Source organism: Peromyscus leucopus, chromosome 16_21, assembly GCF_004664715.2.
Source record: "Peromyscus leucopus breed LL Stock chromosome 16_21, UCI_PerLeu_2.1, whole genome shotgun sequence".
NCBI classification, from domain to species: domain Eukaryota; kingdom Metazoa; phylum Chordata; class Mammalia; order Rodentia; family Cricetidae; genus Peromyscus; species Peromyscus leucopus.
In genome coordinates, this window is record NC_051084.1 from 72297190 (window position 1) to 72314006 (window position 16817).

Here is a 16817-nt window from a genome sequence, read left to right on the forward strand (position 1 = left end):
AAAGATTAACAAGAAAGTCAGAGGCTGGTCAAAAGCCAAAAAGGACTTAAATATATGAATAGGATGTCAGTGGGGGCTTTCAAAAGTTCCAGCGTATTCTGGAAGGCCGTATGTGTGAGCAGTGTTGTGTTCGTGTCCAGGGAAGGCTGGGGACATGCATAGTCTCTCAACTCTGGGTGAACTTCAGCCTCTGCTTGAGCAGGCATGAAGGCTACAGCAAAGTTTATAAAAGGCCTGCTGGCCAGGCAGTGGTGGCGCACGCCTTTAATCCCAGCACTCGGGAGGCAGAGCCAGGTGGATCTTAGTGAGTTTGAGGCCAGCCTGGTCTACAGAGTGAGATCCAGAAAAGGCGCAAAGCTACACAGAGAAACCCTGTCTCGAAAAACCAAAAAAAGCCGGGCGGTGGTGGCGCACGCCTTTAATCCCAGCACTCGGGAGGCAGAGCCAGGCGGATCTCTGTGAGTTCGAGGCCAGCCTGGGCTACCAAGTGAGTTCCAGGAAAGGCGCAAAGCTACACAGAGAAACCCTGTCTCGAAAAGCCAAAAAAAAAAAAAAAAAAGTATTTTAAAAAGAAAAGGCCTGCTGGAATATAATATAATATTATAATATAATATAATGAAATTATGCATCCCATCACCTAAAGAACCCTGATAAAGGCTGAGAACTGACTCAAGATATTTAAGAAAAGGAAATCTTGTCTATTTATAAACCAATAAAGTAACCAAGCAAAAGGCTTCAGCAAGTGCACAGAATGGAAATGGACTTTACAATACAGCAACAAATACCAAGATAAGTGAATTCAGTAAGGGGAGTGGCGTGGGGTCTGAATTAGCACATTATATCTAATTGTTAGTAGCAATTGTAAGGAACACGGAATATAAAACAGGGAAATATGGCTCAGACCTTGTAAAAGCAGTCAATACAGACTGTCTCTAAGGAAACTCCACATTAGATCGTACTACTATAAATGTGTTCAGCGAACCACAGCAAACCACTTGTAAGGACTAAATGAATGGAAACAATGTCTTGGCAAAGAAAGAACAGCAATAAATAGAAGTTTTTTGAAGAATTAGATATTTAGGAGTTGAGAAATATGACAACTAGAATGAAATTTTACTTCTTAAATTCAACATCAGATTTGTGGTGACAGAATACATACTCAGAAGTTGAATATGTGTCAATTGGAAGTGTCTACTCAGAGCAAGAGAAAACAACAGGTGAAGATAAAAGATCAGAATTCAAAACCCTACAGAGCCCCATTAATAGTAGCAATATACAAGCAGTGGGAGCCCAGAAAAAAAGGAAGAGAATGAAAGGCAGCATTTGATAAAATGACAAATACTCCATAACTTTATGAAAAGCATTAAAATAGGTCACCTAATGCCAAGTAGCTTAACTCCTAGTTTCACAGCTAGACTCATCTCAGTCAAGTATCAGTGTGGGAGGTCTAGCTCAGGTGAAAGAGCTCTTGCCTAGAGTGCACAGAATCCTAGGTTTGATCCCAGCACCAAATAAATCTGGCATGTGCAGTACCATCACTCAGTAGGTGGAGGCAGGAGGACCAAAAGTTCAAAGTCATCCTTGGCTGTAGACCAAGTTCAAGGCCAGCCTGGGCCAAATGAGGCCCTGTCTCAAAAAGGAAAATTGACCAGACTTACATGCAGGACTTGTAATTACAAGCAAAGAAAACCATCGTGACCTGTAGGAAGTGGTTTCTTATATCTGAGCATGGGAACCAAAAGAAAAATAGGCAGATGAGATTTCAAACAATTAAAAACTTGAGTTTCAAATGATGACATGTAGATGGTGAAAACAGTACACAGAGGAAAAATTGCTTTCAAATCCTATGTCTGACGAAGGGCTTGTACCCGGAGTATAGAAAGAGCTCAACAATATAAAGGCACATACTTCACTTTCTAAAGAATGTAAACAGTTTGAAAAAAATTCTCCAAAAAAGATATGCCTTAAAAAATACTCCAGTCAGAATCAAAGACCCTGTTTTGTGTAAGAGATCCAATGAAAAGCCAGCTGTTGGTGCTGATGAGGCTATGGAGAACTCGGAAACTCGCGGTGCTAATGGAAGCATAAAAGACTACAGCCTGTTGTAGGATAGCAGTTGTGAGGCTTCCTTACCAGGCCAAGGTTAACTGGTATAGCCAGTGAGAAATGAATCTTGACCACACACAGGACAGAGGGGCCATGGCAAGACTGAGGCTGAGACAAGGTTAGCGCAAGCAGTCAGACTTTTTTCAATACCCTTGTCAGAAACATAATACAGTGGTTGGTTGTTATCAGGGACAATGCCATGGTAGTTGCCAGGATACAGTGATGTTTGCAAGCTATGCAGAATATACGAGATAATGTCTAAGGCAAATAGCCTTTTGAGTTTTTATATGCTTGGTTGGCGTCTAGGGAATATAGAGAATCATAAGGTGGCATGAATGCTTTACTGCCTGAGGGAGCACCTTGGTTTCTCAGAAAATGAAAGACATACAGTGCCCCAGGAGCAAATCCTGTGACTCATGCCTCTCAAGGCAGCTAGATCAGGTCAACTCCATGGTTCCCTGCGTGGTGGCATCTGTTTGGAGTGCTAGCATTCTGAATCCTAAGTTTGAGGCTAGACTGGGCTACATAGTGACTGTAAGGACAGCCTGGACCAAATAGGGAAACCCCAACTCAGGAGAAAAGAGAAGGGATATGATTTCAACAAGAAAATTGAAGGATAGGTCCCTGGATCTTTTCCGTCCAGATAGATCCTAGCTGTGGGTTATTGCCATAAACAAACAACCCGGTGAGGCTAAGGCCCTAAAGCCCTGGAAGTTGGTAGGAGACAAAGGAGGGAAGGCCAGGGTAAGGTGGCGCAGAACGTCCCTGTTACAGGCCCAAAGTCAGCACAAGATGTTTCCAGGACCATGGGAGTCTGTATTCCCTGCCTTTTCCTAGCACAGAGAACTTGTACTCACCTTGAATACCGTAGCACTTATTGCAGACTGTTGGTGAGGTGGAATTAGAAATTTAAAAAGTTTATTGGGAGCCAGGCGTGGTGGCGCACGCCTTTAATCCCAGCACTTGGGAGGCAGAGGCAGGCGGATCTCTGTGAGTTCGAGGCCAGCCTGGGCTACCAAGTGAGCTCCAGGAAAGGCGCAAAGCTACACAGAGAAACCCTATCTCGAAAAAACCAAAAAAAAAAGAAAAAAAAAAAGTTTATTGGGAAAACAGTCCTGCAAAAAGGAAAAAGGATTGGGCAGAAGGGGTGGTGTAAAGAATAATGCAGACCTCTCAGAAGTTCAGGGTCTCCTGTGAAAGGACTTCTGGGTGGAAATGAGGAGTTCCTGCTGCCAGGCTCCGCTAGATGGGAACCACTTTAGGAAAACTGAGCAGATCCCGAATAACCTGGGAAGGGGGAGCGTCGTTACTCCTTTTGGCTTACCATTCCCTCGTCTCCAGGTTCTAAGCCCACTGTGTGTTCCTTGTTCCTGATAGAAAGGAGGCTGCAGAGGGAAACAGCTGTTGTGAGGTCAGGGATGGAGGACTCAGGTAGATAACTGCTCGCCCTGCTGTAACTCAGTAGCTTTTGTACCCAGTGACCCAAGAGAGAAGATTGCCTGCCATATGGAGGGAGCATCTCTTAATTATGTGCCTTATAATGGGCGTCCTAGATGCAGATGCCACCATTGTAGTCAGGGTACAGGCCCAGGGAAAGGCACTGTGAGATAGCACCTTAGCCCATTTCCAGAGTCCACAGTGGGCTTGGGGCTGTCCTGTACCTGTCCCACAATTAAGGCAAAGAAAGAAGCTCTCTGAAACTTCTGCGGAGAGGTTAGTTTGAATCATCCTCATACACAGCACAGTAACCTCCCACTGCTGACAGAAGAGTCTGCCTCTTAACACTTCAGCTCAGGGAATTAGATTTTTTTTTATGTTTTTTAAAATATGCATGGACTATGTCATATACATAACATATAGAAAACTATACTGGTACTTCATTGTTTTAAAAAATAGCATCTTTATGTGAGCATTGTGAAACGGTGACTTCATAGCTGATCACCACTTATTAAAGCTGATGTATTTATTTGGTGGCTTCGTGGCAGTCTAGTGTTTAATTATTGCTACTTAATTTTTCTTACAGGGCAAAGTTCTAAAACCATCAGTTCATCCCCAAGCATCGAGAGTTTGCCTGGGGGGAGAGAATCCACTGGCTCCCCACCTTCATCTGCTACTAAAAAGGATTCCTTTTTCAGCAACATTGCACGTTCCCGCTCACACAGCAAAACGATGGGCAGAAAAGAATCCGTAAGTACTTTAGGACAGTTTGTTTTTCATCTTTCATTCTGTCCTATAGTGGTGCACATAGGAAAGTCCCTCTTGTGCCCAGTTTTGTAAAGCTCATTAAACTTTTATGTATAGAGCAAACTATTTTTTTCCAAAAGTATGTTAGTGTTACCATTATAATTTAGTAATATTTTAAGTCTGCGATCTCTGTTAGCTAGGAAAACAAACACATCAATTCAAAATAAGTGGAATATTTTCTAAGTCCTTCTTCTGTCTTTTTATCAGTGTGTCATATTTCAAGACATACCCCAGCTCTGGTGTTCAGGAGGCAGGCCCTGAGGTAGGGTTAGAAGCACAAAAGGCTTACTGCTGAATAGCACCTCCAAAAGACAGAGAAGAGCTGCGAGTGGATGGAAAGGTGCCGTCTACCCTCACCTATCTCCACCAGTTCTCTTTATGGTTCCCTGTTCAACTGTCTTTCTAAATTTTAATAAACAACATTTTGTTGGTAGAAGATTATGACACTCAAAAAAACAAAACAAAATAATCTTTCTATTTTAAAGTAGTAACCTGAAAAGTAAAATAATTTTGCTTTTTGTTTTTAAAAACTATATGAACCACTTTTGTATTATGGTGGGGTTTTTGTTGTTTGTTTGGTTTTAAATGTAGATTTATTTTTATTTTATGTGTTTGAGTTTTTGTTTGCATTGCATGTATGATCACTGTAGATGTGCCTGCTTCCCGCAGAGGTCTGCTAGATTCCTTGGAACTAGACTTACAGCTATTCTTAAGCCACTAGATAGGCACTGGGAACCAAACCTGAGTCCTCTGTGAGAGCAGCAGCCAGTGCTCTTAACCACTAAGCTGTCTCTCTAGCCATATTAAAGTATTTTCATAGTCTCTGTGTAAATCCTTTGTATATAATACTGGGATGGATATATATTCAAACTGTATGAACCACTTAATAATCTAGTCTTAATCTAAATTTTTTATTATCTCTAATTTTTGTGCTTATAATATAATTAATTACATCATTTCTTCTTTCCCTTTACTCCCTCCCAACCTTCCCACATACCCCTCCTTGCTTGCTTTCAAATTTATGGCCTATTTTTTCATTAATAGTTGCTACGTAGGTGCATACTTACTTAAATGCATATATTCCTAAATACATAAATACAACCTCCTTGGTCTGTATGATGTTACTTGTTACTTGCGTGTATGTTTTCAGGGCTGACCATTTGGTATTGGATCTTTACAAGCAGCTTTATAAGAACTTTAACCACATCTTATAGCTAGTTCAATACCTAACCTAATATGAAGAACTCACTTGCCCCCAAAAGAGGTTACAATATCAGAATCTATCTACAGCTGGAAAATAACACTACTCAAACCGTAGAGGGATGATTGGTCAAGATACATAAAATGGAGCTTTACATATCCTTGACAAGCCACTTCACTTTCTAATGTTCCAACTACATCATCTGCAGACCAAGGGACACGCATCATTCAGTTTAGGGCTGCATTCTGAGAAGTGCAGAGTGGACACTTGTGTTCTCTACAAGGCACTGAATTTGGACGAGGATGGCTGTAAGGTTTCCTAGTGACAAAATCTCACAATTCCATAGTTAAATTTTGGTCCATTGCTGACCAAAATACCATTGTGCGGCACATAACTGTGCTTTGTTTTCTGAGGGGAAGAGCTCCCTCTGTGCTCCCTCAGAGCCCCTTCCAGGTTCAAAACTGTGGTCTGTGGTGTCATAGGATGGAACTTACTATTAAAACAGTACATCTAACAAGACTGCTGACCTCTGCTCATCCTAAAATTCCTCTGCAATTAAAAACAAACCTTCAAAGTAAGAAAGCAGGACCGAAGGCAGCAGCAGTCAGCCTTGTGTACTGGGAAGCAGGTGGCAGTAGGTAACTAAACCGTGTAAGGAGCCTGAAGCCACAGTCATCAGGAGGAACCCCTGGAAGGAACTTGCTTTAGGTGGTAAATCCATCCAGGATGTGAGAACAAGGAAGAGGGAGGGCAGGACGGAAGATGTCACCATGGCCAGTTTACACACACATGAACAGATTTCTTTTCCTGTCTAGCAGAAGACTGGAAGAGAAAATTGTAAAGTAAAATCGCTAGACTGAGAGGCATCAGACACATTCCGTATGGGGCTATGCTGTGGACAGTGGGTGATAATTGTATTTAAACACTAAATAGAAGAACTCACTCCATCCTCCTCCCCTTGCTCCCCGAAGTATCAGCATGGAGTGTGTGAGTGTGTGCGTGCACACACATACACCACAAACATTCTGTCCTTAGGAGTTCTTCAAAGAAACAATCAGGCCATGTGACAGAGGGCCCAGCTATCAATAGGTACTATCCAGTCTTCCTCGTGGCTCCTCAGTTCACAGTTTCCTATGATCAAGACAGCCAAGAATCATGCAATGTGGTGATCAAAGACAAAAAAAGAAAAGGACAACTAAAAGAAATAAAGTATTCATGGCAAGACAACTTGAGAAACTTTATACACACACACACACACACACACACACACACACACACACACACACACACATTCATCCTTCAGTATCCATAGAGAATTAAATCTAGGACCCCCTCCTGGTACTGAAGTCTGTGAATATCCAAACCAATAGATAAAATCATATCTATGTTTCCCATAGAAGTTAAATCATGTCTCAATTGTTGTAAGTGCTATGTAAATTGCATGCTATTTAAGAGATAGTAAATTATAAGTCTATATGTATTTGAGAGAGAAGAGGTGTAGGGTGCTGTGTTCTGTGTGATCAGTACATAGACTTCTAGAAAATATTTTCAAGTGACAGCTGCTATACAGAAGCTATAACTATGGAGTGATGACTAATTCTTTCACAGAATAAAATGTGAGGGCAGTTACTAGAAATAAAATATGAAAATATAATATCAAAACTAAAACTTAATGGAAGAATTAGAAAATAAAGTTGAAGAAATATCTCACAGAAAACAAAATCTAAAACAAGATTAAAGTAAAGAATAAGAAAAAGTATAACATAGCTACTCCAGAAGGTTGAAAGTCTGAAAAATGTGAATCCAGAAAAAAATGGGGACAACAAAGGAGAGAGGGATAACTCTAAATAAAATTCAGAGGGCTGGGAAGGTGCCTCACTAGGTAAAATGCTTGTCTTGAAAGCATGAGGACACGAATTCCATCCCAGAATACATGCTTTTAAAAAACAAAATAAACAAACAACAACAAAAACCAACCCAGGATGACAGTGAGGGTCACATAAGCCAATCAGAGACCTCATCTGGGGGGAGGGGGGGGAGCACATAGCACCTGAGAAGTGACACCTGCATTGTACTATAAACTTCACACACACACAGTTCAAGGTGTGTTTCTACTATTTTAAACCTGAATCTTGAGATTGAATGTCCTACATACACAAGGAAAAAAAGTATACACTCATACCCAGCACTGAAAACTTCATGAGAGAACAAAAGAAATCTTGGGGACTTACCGTGTTGCGTGAGAAGAAAGGTTTCTGACCACAGGTCAGGGATCAGAAAGCTACAGGCTTATCTGTAGCAATACCAAAGCCAGACAGTAGACCATTGCCTTCAGTGCTCGGGATGAATTCACTTCCTACCCAAATTCAAGATGCAGCTAAACTACTGTTGTGGGTTAATTTTTAAATGTCCCCTAATGGTGCAGACCTTGAAGGCTTGAGGGAATGTTATTAGATTGGGAGGGTACCAACTTCATCAGTAGATCAGTCTATATGTGTTTATAGCTGAATGGACTATTAGGAAGTGGTGTCTTGTTGTAGGAAATAAATCACCAGGGACACAACTTTGAAAGCTCTATCTTGTTTCCAGTCCCCTTTTTTCTTACTCTCGCTGTTTCCAACTGCCAGGATGTGTGTGTGTGTGTGTGTGTGTGTGTGTGTGTGTGTGTGTGTGTGTATGTGTATAAAAAAATAAAGTAAGCCATTTAGCTGTTAATAGTCCAAATTACGCTGTAACTATTGAGAAAATAGGGCGTGTGCACAATCTATTTACTTAGAGAAAGAGAGGAGCAAGCTGGCAGTGGCCAGTAGAGCTACTTCTCATTCTTACATAGCGGGAAATCAGTGGAGAATAAATACTCTAGGAAAATGAAGAGTTAAGCAACTTAAGCTAGAGGTAAAAGTGAAGGGGAAAGCAAAAGCATTGAAAGTTACTGCTTCTGGGGAGCAGAAAGTAGAGGGTGGGGTTGTGAGAACGTTTTCATAACAAACTGGTAGTACCACTTGACTCTTCAAGAGCTATATGCGTAAGCTAGATTTAAAATAGTAATCAAAAGTTACAACACAGTAGAATACACTTCCATAATGAATCAGAATATCTGTCTGTCAGAAAGTATGTATTTGAAGGGCTAGAATATGAAAATTACAAATGAGAAAAGCATATGGAGACTTTTTCATTTGTGTTATATTTGGTGGCATATGGATTGGTCTACAATATTAGCTAATTGCTTCTGAAGGTAATTGAATAACATAAAATTGAGAAACTCAGTCCACAGGCATGTTTTAAACTGTGAGCACCATACATACATACGGTACATAATTATGACCATGTGGGTCATCATTCAAAATTTAGTATATCTCTTAACTTGAGGAGATGTAAATAGAAGTCTTCAAGAGAGAAAGTCCTTGGTCTTCTAATCCAGTTATTTTAGTATTTTAGGAAATAATGTTATAATCAGTGTTCTTTGTCAGTTCCCATCACAAGAGTACTTCACACATGTCCCCTGTGGTCTGTCAGCTAGATAACTAGTTCTGCCCAGTGTGTTCAAAGTGTAGGTGATTGATATGTATAGTGCTACTGCACAAGCCTACATGTCTCTGTTTGGGCACAGTTGTCTCTTTTTTGGCAGGGTCTACTAACCAATCCAGGAAATGTAAACTTGAATCGTGAGTGAAAAGTAAGATTTTATTGATTAGCCTTCTGAGATTAATGGTTATCAAAAGAAAACAGTGCATAATTAGAATATATACAGGTCCATAACTGGAAATCTTCCTCCCCTGGGAGCAACCTGGCCATTAGAAGTATCACCAGTATCTTAAGTCATAGTACCTGCCCTCACTAGACCTACTTTTCTTTCCTTTCCTGCTTACTTTTGTTACAGGGATATTCCATGACCTCCAAAAGCTCAAAATAGTCTTCCTTTAATTCATTATTATCAGTTCCTTATGCAAGTAACTGGCATGAATTGAAGCAAAGAAAAAGTCTTACTTTGGGTCAGCATGCCTTTAAATGTGTAGTGTCTTTCAGATTATAAGACTCCACTTAAAGAGATTGTTATCCATTAGAAAAAGGCTAAATAAGCACAAGATAGGCATACCCAAAGATGAACATGTCATAACGACCAGTGTTAAGTGTGGCAAAATCTGCTTTAATGCGATTTTGAAATTAGTATAGAACTTCATATCCTGAATGTGCATCATAGGCATCATTTGAAGCTTGTCCACAGGCTATCTCTTTTAGGTTATGTGCATTGTATCTGTTTTAATACTTTTTATGGGGAAAAAAAAAAAGAGGGCAGAATTGAGCTAAATCTTTAAAGAGGTAACAAAGGGTTGGCAGATGTTTATAAAAGACATAATTTTAGGAACTGAAGTTCAGAGATACTATTCCTAAAGAAAAATAAATAACAAAGGGCATCATTATGTTTCTTTACTAAAAGGCAAAAGCAGTAAGACGTTTTAAGAATTGACTTTTCATCATCAGTCGTACCTACCATAGTGCCAGGCATAGTGATACCTGCCTCCTAGCACTCTGGAAGCAGAGGTTAAGCTTGAACTACATGGGATGACTCTGTATCAAAAAACAAAACAAAACAAAATTACCATGGTTTTGAGCATTGTTATTTATTTTGAAGAGAATTTTCCTTTTCCTTTCCCTAAAGTACCTGGAAGGCTTACCTCATTAAATTTAGATTTTAATTAAGTTCTGGTTCTTCTTGTTGTTGTTGGTGGTGGTGGTGGTGATCTTGAAGAAAAAAATGTAATTCTTTTACTTTTAACTTTTTTTTGCCTTATTTTTCATAATGATATCGAGTATTTACTAGAAATCTTTTTTGTTGGTCATTTGGCTGTTAAATGACTTTTTGCCTTTTTAATACTATTCTACAGTTGTCATTTTTTTCTAAGAATTTCTTTGCTAGGTTAAAGGATAGAGAAAAGGAAAATTCTAAAACTGACATTAGCCAGTAGGAATTTTTAAATTCTTTATGAACTGCAAGGTATCTTGTCATGTTTTGTGATAATGACAAGCAGTCTTCAAAGATCTAAAAGTATCCATGGTTCAGGATTTTCTACAAACCACACGAAATCAAAACGTCTGTACTACACAGGTAGATGATTAGAAAACCCAGCAGCTGAGAGCATGGGCAACTGTCAGGGGTGCTCATCCTGTGTGTTGATGATCTTTATTGCACTTTGGTAATTTGATAGAATTTAATTTTTATAGCACTTGTTAATTCATTAATGTAGTCTTGTCATGACACAGTAACAATAGTACCAGGAAAATGAAGACAGACTTAGAAGAAGACTCTTAATTATTTCTGGAAGTAGAGCCTGTTTGAACATTGTCTGAGCTATCTCAGACCATATTCTAGAATTGGAATGACCAACATTTTATCTGTATTAAGAATGTAAGACACTGTCCTGTTGTGGATATTTGTGGTAAGTGGGGAGTAGTAATTAAATAAAAATATCAGTACAAGAGGCTTAAATGCTATATTAGCAACCAAGACTTTCTCTCTCAGGAGATACTTCCCACCCGGCTTTCTTTCTCCTCCTGTTGGCCAAAATTAAATTCTGTGCTTCCCCTAAAGCCATCACTGTTAAGATGGAAGTGTAACATGAAGAACTGTAACTATGTGGTCAGACTGTAAGGGGCAGTAGCAGGGTATGATGGGCCGCCAGTAACTTGGTGGACAGTTGATTGCCAGAATGGCTTACCTGGTCCTTCACAGAAGCATTTAAATTTGAAAGAGAAGTTTTTGCTGTAATCAGTCAGCTTTTAGAGGTCAATTTTCAAAGTTTGAATTAGGTCAGTGAGGTAGAAGGGAAAGTGAGCAGAGTGGCTTTGCTGAAATCCCAGCCCTTTCCTATCTAATGTAGTTTATTGATGTAAGTAGACACTAATTAATTTAGAGGCCACGACTGGGTTTTAGCTCTTAAAAAGTCTTACTAGGAATTTTAATCTAATGTCAAGGTAATTTAGGTATTTGTAGCATGGCATTCAATTAGTTGTTTGAACTTTGTTCAGAGTCTCTTTGCCATGTCTGAGAGTCTGCCAGTCAGCTGTGGTCTGAGAGAATAGACTTAGGTGCTGGTGCATGAATTCATGGAATTCTACCACAGACATGGATGGCAGAGGAGCATCATCACAAGTGTCTCCACAGTGCGGCATGCTGTCTTCAGTTTGCTTTTAAGTGAGATTTAAGATCTGCTTTTTAACTTAGAAATGCCTCGATAAATGTCTTTAATACCAACAGAGACAGAGAGAGAGAGACAGAGACAGAGAGAGAGAACACAGAATCACGGGAAATGGATTGCCATACCTTGACTCTTCTGTGGACAGGACAGCGCCCTTAGGGACCACCTTCCTCCTGCTCCTAGGCCTTTCCCCTCCATCATCTGTCTTCATCTCCATCATCTCTGTAAGATACAAAACACCAGGTTGTACCCACAAGGAATCCCGCCAGGGAGGTGTAGGCACTGGTCTGGGAGAGCTCGAGTCAAACAATTCAGTGTGTTGGCAGTGTCTGGCCAGGGGCTCCTGTGGGTTTGAATCATGCTAAATTAAATGTGTCATTGATAACATCTGCTTCCTTCCAGTGACTCTTCTGGAAACTTAATGTTTATGTGTTCTTTCAAACTGCACTGCCTTAGGGAGACAGTTACTTGTTCCCCAAAATGCACATGTGCATGGTGTAGGAGGAAAAGAAAATTCTCAGTTACCCTGTGCAGAAGGAAGTCACCCAAGGCCGAAAGTCATATTGTGGAGGCTGTAAGCTGTCTCCGTCTTTTCCTTGGTATCCAAGTACGATAAAACCTGTCCCTGCTAGCTCAGCTCTTATGTTTTAAAATGCCCACATTAACTTTGCCAGGAAGTTACATTAATCTATAGAGCTTTCACTCAAGAGAGAATGAAAGCCCTGCTCTCGTTAGAGCAGCTCCAGGCCTCTAAACAGACAGCCTGAGGACATCACTAAAGTGTCTTCTCTGCTGCTGAGCCCGGTTCTCCTCCTCTGACCTTTCTGCCCCCACGATACCCAGGTCCGAAATCGCTGCACTCAGAAGTGTCACAGAAGGATAGCAGAAAGGGCAGGTGGCAGCCACGCTCTGCTTGATGATCCACACTCAGCACACCCTGGGGCTACCTTGTCCGGAAGGAAGAATCTTTTCCTCCAAACAAGGAAATACTCCACACTACTTATACTAAAAGGGATGGCATTTCCTAATTAGAAGCATATTTTAAATTAATAAAGGTGCTAAATTAATGAAGAGGGGATGATTGAAGACATTTCTGTATTTTGGTGGTGGTTATTTTTTTTTTAAAATAAAGCAAAAGGATAGTGCCAGGAGGAAAAAAAAAAAACATGTTATTATAATATTAGCATGAAGTACTCTAAGATCAGGGGGAAAAAAATGGAATTCAGTAGACCATAATAATATTAAGCATATAGTTACATGGAGTTTCCCATTCTTGTTTTATTGAGCCCATCATTTCAAAAACATTTCATTAAATTTGTTATAGTTGTAGCTCATTAGACAAGTAGATCAGCTCATATAAGCTACTTCTCGTATGAGGTGTTTGTGTGTTTGTACAATACAGTTGGTGTTGGATACTTTTTAAAATATCTGTAAAAGCAAAATAACTACTAAGACCTTTCTAGGTCCTGGCACTACAGTTTCGCTAGAGGATTTTAAACTTCTTGAATGTATGGATCACCCAAAGATAATAAGATTCAATTCCTCAAACATCACATATATACATATATAGATAGATACATAAATGTATGAATCACCCAAAGATTAAATTCCCCACACATTACATGGATAGATGGATGGATGGATGGATGGATGGATGGATGGATGGATGGATGGATGGATGGATGGGTGGATGACCCAAAGATTAAATTACACACACACACACACACACACACACATATGTATATATATATATATACATATACATACATACATATATATATATATATATATATACACACACATAGATAGATAAATAGATATACATATTTTGCAGTGTACCCAGGTTCAATTCCCACCACCCGCATGATTGCTTACAACCATTTTTAACTCCAGTTCCAGGGAATCTGACACCCTCATCTGACCTGACAGATACCAGGCATGCATGTGGTACACATGCAGGCAAAACAGTCATACATACAAATAAATATTTAAATAGATTAAAAAGGATGTCTAAAATCAATTGAAATCAGAAATGCATTTCTACATATAAAGCAAGCTTAGATATATCACAGTGTAGACAGGCCCCTCTGCTGATGCCATTAGATGCACAGGGTTAGAGATTAAATTCCATGTGTCTCCTCCGTCCTAAGCATTTCATGTGTTGAATCCCTTCACCCGCAAGGAAACGGCTCTACATGACCTTCCCTACAGATGAGAACTGGAGCATAGAGAGACTGTAATTAATTCCATCTAAAAATATTTTTCTGCTCAAGATTGGGCATGAGGTCTTTGTATGTTATCAGATAGAGCCTGGTGTGGTAGTAAATGCCTGTAATCCTTAAACCCAGGAAGCTAAGACCAGAAGACTGAATGCAAGGCAGACCTGAGACACAGCCAGCCCCTGACTCAAAAAAGGAAAAAGGAAGGGAAGAAAGATCTCTTCTCAGACACCCTCCCACACACCAGATATGAGAAGCAGCTAAGTAAAAAAGAGAAGATTTCTCTTAATTTTATGTACCATACAGGATATATTTTTTTTTTACAATATTTACAGTCTGTGTCTGTAATGGAAAAAGAAGTTGGTTTTCTTTTTCTTCTAGTCTCATACTCCAATCAACAAAAACACCATCCTTTCTCCCCCAAACAAGCAGGCAAAGCAGCTCTGTAGCAGAACATGCCAGCTCAGTGGAGCACTTCCACCCCATGCTCTCTGACACCACCCTCTTGCACAAGTCACTTGCTCCGGGTTGTTTTATCTGTGCTTGTGACCAATTTGCTAGAAATCAAGATCCTATATAACCTTAGGTTTTATTAATCATCATTTTTACGTTTTGTTTTGTTTTGTTTTGTTTGTTTTTGGTTTTTGGTTTTTGGTTTTTTGGCCAAGTTTGAAAGGAAGGATACAGCTAAACAGATTTGGAGGGCTGGTGAAGTGTAGAGGCCAGAGTGTGGAGCTTCCATGTCATTCTTAGGAATTCTAGACATATCTGGAAGCAGTTTGAACCCTGCCCTTTGGGTGTTTTATAAGGCTCCATCGCTTACCTAATACTAATAGACTGAGTGGGGGACTGAGCAGGGAAACTCAACAGGACCTTTGTGTTAGCATTCATTGGCTTCTTTGTGTAGTGTAAGCCTTTCCTTCCATGTATGGGGCCTCTCAAGAATTTCTCCAAGGACGGGGAGAGAGTGTGCAGCAAGGACCTCGAGGCCAAACCCAAAATCTATCAAAATACCACAGAATTTTACGTGTCCACCTCCTGACAAGCACATGAAAGAATTTTTTTGACCTGCCAACATTTGAATTTAAAAAGAGTTGATGAGCCAGGCATGGTGGTACCTGCCTTTAATCCTAGCACTTGGGAGGTAGATACAGGCAGTTCTCTATGATTTTTAAGCCAGCTTGTTCTACATAGAGAATTATAGAACAGCCAGGGCTGCACAGGAAGACTCTGTTTCAAACAAACAAAGTGAGTGGGTTTTGTCACATGAAGGAAACGTTGATTTTATGTTATTGGTTGACTCTATGCTCTAGGGATGGTACATTATATGGAAATGGGCCTATCTTACGTTTCTTGTGCTGTGGCAAGGACTATGAGTGTCTCTATCCATCAGGGCCAACTGCAACAAAAGCCTAACTCTATCTCCCTGGCCTCCAGACTTCAAGCCAGGTATCTTTTGACTTCATCTATTATAAGGAGCCCAGGTATTTCTTTCTGCTCAATCTACTGGAGTAAAATAAAATAATGATAAGTGTATTGATTTTAGGTTTTAGGATCTTTGCTATAGGTCGGAGTAGACAGGAGCATCACCATATGTTAAGACAGGACTGCTGGAAAGAAGAGTCGGTAGCATCATGAGAATCCATTCTCTTGGGATCAACTTCTGTGCCTCCTACTAGTGAGCTTTTCAGAGTGGAACAATACAGTGTCTTAGTGGCTGGGGAAAAAGGAAGCACACACACAGACACACCCCTTCTGTGTGTGTGTGTGTGTAAAATATTTCCTGGTTAATTAGCTAAGCATCCTTTAAAGATTATCTTTAAGAAGCACACTAGACCATCTATCTCTGTTTGACAATTTTAATAGTGTAGATTAAGACTTTCACCATACAAGCACTGTTCATGATTTCACAGTGGGTAAAATATTTAGTTACTGATTATTTACTTTTCTCACAAATTATTCACTTATTATTATTATTTTCTTATTATTTAGTGCTGTTTAGAAAATAAATTTGTTTAGATAATGTTGTTTAGGTTGATTTGGAATCAACTTTGGTCTTTAAAAACAGTAACATATCTTTTTACCCCATGGTAATCGTGTGTATCGTGCTTAAGGAGGCCAGAGATTGGAGTCAGGTGCCCTCCTCAGTCACTCTCTACCTTATTGTTTGAAACAGGGTTTCTTAATGAGCATATGGGTCACCAGTTTGACTAGAGTGGTTGGCCAGCCAGCTCCAGAGACCTGTGTCCCTCGTCACCAGCACTGGGGCACAGGTACGTGTTGCTGCTGCCCCTGAAATGTGCATTGGTGCTGGAGTCCACGGTTGAACCCTCATGCTGGAACAGCAGGCACTGCCAACTGAACCGTCTCCCCAGCCAGCGCCTTTGCTCTTTAAAAAATATGTTACCTAGCATGTTTATTCACATCATAATATCATTAAAATATGACCCAATTTCCTCATAGAAAATAAAAAAAAATCCCATATAATCCCACAATATTTTTCAAAATAAAGATTACTTTTAAAAAGTCACTTACTCTTTGCAATCTATTTTTCTAGTTAGTCATTTGTTACACGTCTGTGAATTGTCTTCCAACAAGGACATTTTTAAAGAACACATAGGATTCATGTGTGTATATGTGCTGTTGTTAGACGTTTGTTTGATATTTCCAGTTGTTTTTAAATGCACCCTTGATTCCTTGGGATCACTTCCTAGGATTACATTAATAATATAAAACAACAAAAACTTAACATTTAAAAAGTGTTTAGGATGCCAAGCTATGTGCAATGTATTTTATCTAGAAAATCTCATATAATTCCATCCCCCAATAATTATAGGACATACAAACTGT

General features: G+C 39.8%; 1 protein-coding gene across 19 annotated transcripts in view; it reads left to right on the forward strand.

Annotated features, from left to right (window-relative positions):
* Tbc1d5 (TBC1 domain family member 5) overlaps window positions 1-16817 on the forward strand; it is a 451848-nt gene that overhangs the window by 396109 nt on the left and 38922 nt on the right. For all 19 annotated transcript variants that reach the window (XM_037199956.1, XM_037199955.1, XM_037199959.1 and 16 more), the window contains one exon: window positions 4130-4293. In XM_037199956.1, coding sequence (XP_037055851.1) covers window positions 4130-4293 — 164 coding nt within the window. The remainder of the gene's footprint in view (window positions 1-4129; window positions 4294-16817) is intronic.